This window comes from Rutidosis leptorrhynchoides, chromosome 11 (genome assembly GCF_046630445.1).
Source record: "Rutidosis leptorrhynchoides isolate AG116_Rl617_1_P2 chromosome 11, CSIRO_AGI_Rlap_v1, whole genome shotgun sequence".
In the NCBI taxonomy this organism is placed as follows: Eukaryota; Viridiplantae; Streptophyta; class Magnoliopsida; order Asterales; family Asteraceae; genus Rutidosis; species Rutidosis leptorrhynchoides.
In genome coordinates, this window is record NC_092343.1 from 101,881,137 (window position 1) to 101,890,484 (window position 9,348).

A 9,348-nucleotide genomic window follows, 5' to 3' on the forward strand; every position below is an offset into this window, starting at 1 on the left:
GTTTTACAAAATAGACACAAGTACATGAAACTACTTTCTATGGTTGAATGATCGAAGCCGAATATGCCCCTTTTTGCTTGGTAACCTAAGAATTAGTAAACGAGTCTACTAATTGACGCGAATCCTAAAGATAGATCTATTGGGCCCAACAAACCTCATCCGTTGTAGCGGATGCTTTAGTACTTCGAGTTTTTATATCACGTCCGATGGATGTCCCAGAATGATGGGGATATTCTTATATGCATCTTGTTAATGTCGGTTACCAGGTGTTCACCATATGAATGATTTTTATCTCTATGTATGGGATGATGTTTACGAAAAATGGAAATATGAAATCTTGTGGTCTATTATTACGATTGATAAATATATAGGTTAAACCTATAACTCACCAACATTTTTGTTGACGTTTTAAGCATGTTTATGCTTAGGTAATCGTTAAGAGCTTCCGCTATTGCATACTAAATTAAGGACAAGATTTGGAGTCCATGCTTGTATAATATTGTTTGAAAACTGCATTCGAAGACATATATTGTTGTGTAATATTATTGTAAACCATTATGTAATGGTCATGTGTGAACGCTATATTTTGATTATCATTATTTGATAATCGTCGTAATATTTTAAACCTTTATCGATAAAATAAAGGTTATGGTTGTTTTAAAAATCGAATGCAGTCTTTGAAAAACGTCTCATAGAGAGGTCAAAACCTCACAACGAAATCAATTAATATGGAACGTTTATAATCAATATGAACGGGACATTTCAAACACTAAACCTCAATCAACTGGGTTTGAACCTAACTTATTTGTCACTAAGAATTTAGGCTTTGAAGATTCTGGCTAAGACGGATAACTCCACTCCCAACGTTAACCTTAGAGGGTTTAAACGACCTTATGGATAGAATCCTAGGTACATGAACAAAGTGGTATATCCCTAAAGGAAAGTCTCAGCTTTTCTTAATCCCAGTTGGTCTAACTAAAGCAATATTTCACCTCTTAATACTACGCTATACCTTAACATTAACAGATGTGCAATCTTAGATATTCTAAGGTAATGTTAATTGAATTAGAAGTCTCTCCTTTGCGATCACTTACTCAACCCCAGATCATCTTACAACATTTCTAGAACATTGCTTCTGACGCGAATCATGCTTCTAAGCAAGCCAGTGTTCACTGAACTCTATAATGCCTACTCTAATCTCAACCTAAATGGGCAGCTCTTCTTTGACGAATAAATGGTTATCCGTACGTAGGTATTATATCCCTATTGTGACGTTAAGCACACATAACTACTTACCTTGTATCCTAGGGTTGATCAGGTCCTAATACTAGGTTATAGCCACGTGAATAAGCAAAAAGGGTGATCCGTAAATTAAACTTCTAAACCATCAAGGTTTCAGCATAACAGTAGGATAAGTTTCAGATAAATTATTCAACATATAATAAACATTTGTAACAGATAGATAGGCATGCAAGATGAAAGCAACTTTAAGATAACAAGATAACTTTATTAAATTAAGGAAAGCGTTCACCGTTTATACACGAGATCTGGACCATTACAAGTGATGACATCCTCTAGACCGCTCCTATTACAATCTTCGACGTTCGCCTCCGGGTACTTAATTTCCCGCTCGGAGGTGAAAAGGCCTTGAAAGCTCTAGTGAGAGAAAGTGTATTGTAGTGAGAGAGTGAGGAGAGGTGTTTTGAAATTGGATGACAAAAAGCCCTTATATAGACTTGAAATTTCACTGCAAACGGCTAGCAGGCCGTTTGGCAGGCCGTTTGCCACACCAGCCCGTTTGCAGGGGCCGTTTAACCTGGCCGTGTGGCAGGCCGTTTGTGAGCCAGGCAAGCCATTTGACAGGCCATTTGGCTTGCTTATTTCCTGGTTCGTAACTTGATTTCTTGTCTTTCACCGTTTTCGCTCTAGAATCTTCGTTTTAGCTCCGTTTCTCTTGATTCTTTTTGCATCATCTTCGTAATTACTTTATCTACAAATTTAACCGAAAAGGCGATTATTTTGCCAACAAAGTTTCGAACTTTATGCTTTTGGGACTCAATATCGGGGGTAAAAACATGACTTTTTAACCGATATCATACCCTTTAAAAAGTTCTTCCTAACAATGTTAATGGATCGATACGATGAATATCGAGGATGAAATACAGAATAATTTTGGACTACCACAACACGTCCAACACATATACCCTTGACTTCTTCAACGATTTTGTGATGAATACTTCCCGGAATAGAACATTTGGTATCCAAAATATTAAAGTGCAATCATAAGTGACCGATTACTTATAACACATAATAATATGCAATCATATCATATAACTTATTTTGATCACTACTTGAAGATCACCTAAAATATTTGGAGCACAAGTCTTGATAACACCAAGTTTGAGGCGTATTCCTTCAATATTAGACTACCCTTTCATTATAAAACACCAACAAAATGTCACAATTGAAACTATAAGCTTAAAAATTCAATGTACAGTTGGAAACCAAAACAAGATTGATAATTACCACCGTCGGGATGCACCCACTATATCGCAGAAAGTCACGGAAATTGTTCAAAGATATCATCATATGCAACCTTACAAATTCATGTGTAGACCTCGTATGTTCACCCCGGTTATGTTAAATCTGGCTTCTATAACCAAAAGCAACCTTGAGTACACCACCCGGACCGAAAATATTGTACCAAAGTTCAACATAATCATTATTACACTCTCTTGAACTGGCATGGGTGATGGTGTTGCTGGTTGTATTATTGTTCGAAGTTGTGATTGAGTTTGAGATGAACTGTTGAGGAGTGGAAACATTTCGAAGAAATCGGCATCAGACATACTTGCAAGAAAATCCCAGTCATCTCCCATTGTTTGTTTAAAAGTTGGTTTACTTACACAAATTTTTTTTGGTAAATACATAGAGTAATTGGATAAAATTAGGGTTTTATGTGTTTAAGTGATAAAACCGGCTTTGGTATAACCGGTTACAGAAGCTGGTCAGAAAAAGCACACAAACCGTGTTTGGCAAACACGGTTTCACCTATGGTGTCTGAACAGCCAATAATGCACTCACCCTGGACCCACATAAAGATGTTGTTAATTACGTTTTATCACAAACCGGCTTGGGAAAACCCGATTTTACGTGTTTTGTAAATTTTGTTTCCACTTTTCTATTTATGTAAACTCCATGTCATAAAATAATATTGTTTAGGCAAAAAATTCAGAATATGTCCTTTAAAAGAAACGAATCATTGTACTTAAATTCACATTTCACATCTTTTAGAATATGAAAAATGGATGATTAAGAAAATATCTCCATATATAATCACGAATTAATTTTTTTCCATAAATGGTACTTTTGGAGTAATCAAAATCTGATATTTTCCCAATTAAGAGTGGTTGATTGAGCCAAAGAACAATAATTACGATAGTCATTTATTGGCCCTACTCACATCTTTTCTCTATAAGAATCTCACCCATCTTTCTGGAATTCTCAAAAACATTTTTCAACTCCTCTCACCATTTATCTTAATTCATGTCAAAAAATTTGTTTCATAGGTATATGTATGTATTTTTCTTTGTTGATATGATGAAAATAAATAGGTTTTAAAATTAATTAAGGTATAATTAAATTTATGCATGGTTCTATACTTTATTTTTGCTCTTACCGTCATTAGATGATAAAAGTTTAGACAGTTTGATTAGGCTTCTTGTCAGTTTCAATTTTTGTCTTTATTTATTTATCTGCAAAATTTGGGATGGACAAGTCTCACATATAATACCCACACATCTTGATGTTGATGTTTTTTTAAATTTTTTTTTGAAATATTAACTTGTGTTCAAGAATACTTTTAAGTTAGTTAAAAAATATATATTTACTAATAGGAGGACTAATTGATTCCGTGAAGGATTAAAAGCTTATTCACATCCATCATTTTTTGTGTAAAAATTAATTATGTTGTTCGCCTAGATCGACTTATTTATTCTACATGCGTATTTGAATGCAGGTTCTTATATACAAAACCTGCAGTTACTTATTCTAGCTAGCATTGGAGCCTGATAGTTAACTTGAGGTCACTCAAAACCAAGTAAGAATTGTTATACTAAATCAATATATATATATATATATATATATATATATATATATATATATATATATATATATATATATATATATATATATATATATATATATATATATATAACTTCTTTGATCAACTATTTACCTTCATTTTTCTTTCCTTTTTATAACAAATAATTGTTAAACTAAAATGATTGTTGCTAAATGTGAAGTCACTTATAACAGCTTCATATACATGACTTAATTAATTAAGCTAGTTTTGATCAAATTAACAACTAGACGAAAATAACTATGTAGTGAATTAGGGTTATCGATCAATTTTCATGATCATGATACTTGATCATGTGAGAGTAACGTTAGTTACAGAAAATTAGCCACTTTAAATTATGCTGTTACGAGAATGTTTGTCTAGATCTAACCTTTTTATAACTCATATTCGTTAGATTGAGTATTGTTGTTGATGTTTGAAGTATAAGCAAATCGAAGGACGCTTAGCTACTTAGGCCACTCCCTATCGTAACTAAACTATTCATCCTCTTAACCTTCCACATCAGCGCCACATCAACATCAATATCCTATAACTAACTCATAATTAAATACTCCCTATAATGGCTAAAACAATACTCCTCTTAATATACAACGTACAAGCAATAAAGCATCAAGTCCAACAATAAAAAGCCACTGGACCCACAATTCCTATAACTAAACTTAAAACTTCTGTTAAATTGATGGTGGATGCGAGTAACTAAAGCGGGTAACTAGCTCGTGCCTATGGTTAGTTACGGGTAATGACGGGTAATAAGCTGGTAATGAACTATAGGAACTGGTAAATTTAAACCGTAAATCTAACCCTAAGAAAAACAATTCATAATAACTTGATCATCTATCTTCATCACACCTTTTTTTTTAAGTTGTTATCTAACTTATTGGCTGCTCTATATATATATATATATATATATATATATATATATATATATATATATATATATATATATATATATATATATATCAGGTCCAGGAAAAGCATTCTTAATTTTCAGGTAATAATTAAGTTAGAGATTTGATATTCATTGGGTAAACTTTAAAGTTGCTAAATCTGAAATTCTGAAGTTTTCTCCTACTTTTGGGAAGAAATAATCATTATAACTTTAGGTAAATGCTTTGATTTTTACAGGTATCAGTTATTATATATTTATACATTTCAATGAACAATATTTTGATAACGGCTTGAAATTAAGTGTATTAAAACCAAAAAGTTACCCTCCTTTTATATTTCTTTTTTTTTTTCAACTAAATTATACAAATAATATTGTTATAAAGTTTCGTTTTTTCCCCAAAAAAAAAATAAAAAATAAAAATAATACAAATAATAGTAATACAGTAAATCTCCCTCATAACCCAAACTTAATTAGTGGTCAATATTAGGGCGGTCAATAATTAGTACGATCATTTCCCCTTTTTTTTATTTTAAATTGTTAATTGTTAGTATTATTCAGTCCGTATTTTTTGTCACCAGAATCTCAGTATCAGTTTGTAAGAAACTACAGTATTGGTTTACTATTCAATGATATGATTGTCAAAATAATCATAATATTTTGAAATAATCGTATTTTTGCTAAGCACTCTCTTAATCTCGATCTGATAACGTTTATTTTGTTTACCATTTTGAAACGATCATTATCATCATCATTCATCATCAACATAAAAACAAAGCATAAAGCATTTGTTGTATTTTCCATTAGGGTTTTGCAAAACAGAATAATGATATTTGTCATTAAAATATTGCAGGCGATTTCAATGGGATCGTGCGACCCACCGTTTCAAGACTTCTACAAGAAACTATTTGACAATGAAAAGATTAATAACAATACAACAAATGTATTAGACATTGTAGAAGAAAGAGAGCTTCCACTAATCGACCTCAACCGGTTAAACATACAACTCGAGGAAGAAAACTGCAAGAGTGATATAGTGAAAGCATCACAAGAATTGGGATTTTTCCAAGTGATTAATCATGGTGTTTCGTCCGAGGTTTTGGCTAATATGAGATGTGAACAAATGAAGTTGTTCAAGAGACCTTTTCAAGAAAAGGCTAACAATTGTCATCCATATTTGAATTGTTTGGCTACGAGTTATCGGTGGGGTACTCCGACCGCTACTTGCTTGAAGCAGATTTCGTGGTCCGAAGCTTTTCATGTACCGCTGACCGGTATCTCAACTACTGTTGAAGTCTCTACTCTAAGGTAATTATATTTATGAAGTTACTGCACTTTCTGCCTTCAAGTTCTCAAATAAGATTTCAATGTAGCTGATTATAGTTTTCCTTTTTAGTAATTGATTACTCACGAATAGCAAAACATTAATTTTCATGATGCAAAGTAACTAAATATCACTACAACAAAATTACCAATTGTTCACGCATATTTTTACATACTTCTTGAAAAGTGTGTGCTTTTTGTCAAATATCTCACACTTATAAATATGTATAGCTTTGCTACATTTGTAAATGTTGAATGTTATTTAATTTTCACACATAAAATTGTAGGAAAAGTTTGTTCACCTTAATAGTGTGTACAAACACAAATTTAATCACATTTAAAAATATGAGTAAATTTGTTACATCCCAATTCTTCACACAAGGGGGGGCGTGAATAAATCTAGTGCGACAAAATTAATTTAACACTCTTATGTGTGGTTATATTTATGATTATACACACAAATTAGTGTGAACCTTTTTTTCCACATTTTTATGTGTAAAATTATCACAATATTCTACACTTATAAATGTAACACACTTACACACATTTACAAGAGTGAGAAATTTAATAAAAAAGCACACATTTTTTCAAAGTGTGTATATATTTATGCGTAGTTAATTAGCAAATTTGTTGTAGTGTATATAGAATTTATAAAAACAATGTTTCAGTGACTTGTTAAAGTTTCAAATAGGGATGTTAAATAGGGATCCCGTGTTAAATATTCATTTTCTGAAGTAAATGAAAACTCGAAAAAAATCAAAAATCAAAAATCAAAAACTAAATTCAACTATTAATATACAAAATTAATACTCCGTAGTATAGAAGCGTATTTCAAAACCAAAAATCGAATTAAAATTTAATTATTATGGGTTTCTTGTGGATGTTATGTTTTTTAATTCGTTTTATTATGGAAACTGAACCGAACTGATCAAATTCGATTTTCCGTTCAGTTTTGATTTCCGTTTTGAATCTAAATTCCATTCCAGTTTCAAAAATTTCGAAACTAAACAGACTAACCTTGGAAATCGGTAACCGAACTACTTAATACCCCTAGTCAAAAACATATCGTGTTTCACGTTTACAATTCACGCATTTACATTCAGCGCAACAACAAAAGAGCTTGTGAAGAAGATGTATGACCTAGCACAAAGACTAGCAGAGATTTTAGCCGAGCAACTAGGCAATAAACCTGCTTATTTCAAAGAAACTTGTTCACCTACAACTTGTTTTCTGCGTTTGAACCGATATCCAGTTTGTTCTGTCTCCCCAAACGTCTTCGGGTTAATGCCACATACTGATAGTGACTTTTTAACCATCTTACACCAAGATCAAATTGGAGGGTTACAACTTGTAAAAGAAGGTAAATGGATAGGTGTTAAACCTAATCCAAATGCTCTAATTATCAACATTGGAGATCTTTTACAGGTACAAATTTTATATTCCATGTGTTAAGTTTTAAACAAATTTAGAAATGACATACAGTTGATAAAAATCCACATTTTTAATAGCAAATTTCCGGTTCTCTTTATAACTTATAGATAATATAGATAATGGTAAAAAGGTAGTATTGATTATCTACTATTAGCGCTAGATTATTACTCCGTATTCTTTTTAGTTTACCGTAAAAAAAGATTATTATATCTCTCACATCTCACTATAAATTTATAAATTTATAAATTTTCTCATGTATATGTACATATGGCCACTATTGAAAATGAACCCACAAGTTCTTACTTGAAAGGCTATTTCAATGCCGTTAGACCACCTTGATACCATTAGTTTCTTAGACAAACTAAAATGATATTAAACATTAATTATGTAACTTAGATAGTTTTTGAGTAGATGGTGTAAAACTATATCCAAAGTGTCATATGTATGTGTAAATAATTTTTCAACCTTTAGACTTGAACATATGGATTAACTGGATTCCTTTTTATTATATCTATTTATTTTATTTATATTTATTATTATTATTGAATTAATCATCTTGACATTTTACAAAGCACGTGCATAACGTTTTAATATTTTCATGTATATGCTTTATTCTCTGCAGGCATGGAGTAACAATGTTTACAAAAGCGTCGAGCATCGCGTGATCGTTAATACGTATGTTGAGAGGTTTTCGACTGCTTTTTTCTTTTGTCCATCTTATGATACAATGATACAAAGTGATGTTGAGAATTCAGTTTATAGAAGATTCAGTTTCGAAGAATTTAGACAACAGGTTGAAGATGATGTCAAGATGCATGGTCAAAAAATAGGCCTTTCAAGGTTTAACATTTGAAATAAATGCTCTATAGAAATAGGGTAAAAGTATTATAATCATAATCATATATAGAATAGGACTCCAAGTTGAGCATTTTATACAAGAATTTTTTTTTAACTAGTAATAATTTTTGACATGTTTACAGAACTAGAAAAATTAAAATGGGTTTTACAAATCTAGTAAAACCGGTGTTTGAAACACCGGGTTGCAACTTTTCACCCCAAACCGGTGTTTCAAATGCCGGTTTAGGTACACTTTTTCCGGATTGTCCCACGATCAGATGCTTTTATGCCAACCGTTTCCACCCTTGTCGTTGAATGTCTGACGAAATGACAAAAAGTACCCAAACTGGCGTTTGAAACACCGGTTTGGGGTGAAAAGTTGCAACCCGGTGTTTCAAACACCGGTTTTACTAGATTTGTAAAACCCATTTTAATTTTTCTAGTTCTGTAAATGGTGCTTCAATTATTACTATTTCAAAAAAAAATTCTTTTATACAATTGTTAAATTGGAAACTATGAAGAACTCTCTTTGATTTTAAAATGAGTGTAGTACATTATTACTCTATACATGCATTGTACATTATAAGACTTAAAACAATAACACTTAGGCATTTTATATGAAACTATATGTAAATGTAAACGGGTACATGTGTAATGTAGAGTGAAACGACCCTCAAATTGGTCCCAAGAGATGCATGAGCCGAGTGTCCGTCGCAACTCGAGAGACAAT

General features: G+C 31.8%; 1 protein-coding gene across 1 annotated transcript; it reads left to right on the forward strand.

Moving 5' to 3' along the window:
• The first annotated feature begins 3,533 nt into the window (after positions 1-3,533).
• On the forward strand, positions 3,534-8,634 carry LOC139877681 (gibberellin 2-beta-dioxygenase 8-like). Its single transcript, XM_071865112.1, has 5 exons — positions 3,534-3,569; positions 4,019-4,099; positions 5,881-6,335; positions 7,454-7,775; positions 8,404-8,634. The coding sequence occupies exons 3-5, from the start codon at positions 5,890-5,892 to the stop codon at positions 8,632-8,634; spliced, it is 999 nt and encodes a 332-aa protein (XP_071721213.1). The 5' UTR covers positions 3,534-3,569; positions 4,019-4,099; positions 5,881-5,889.
• Positions 8,635-9,348: the final 714 nt, after the last annotated feature.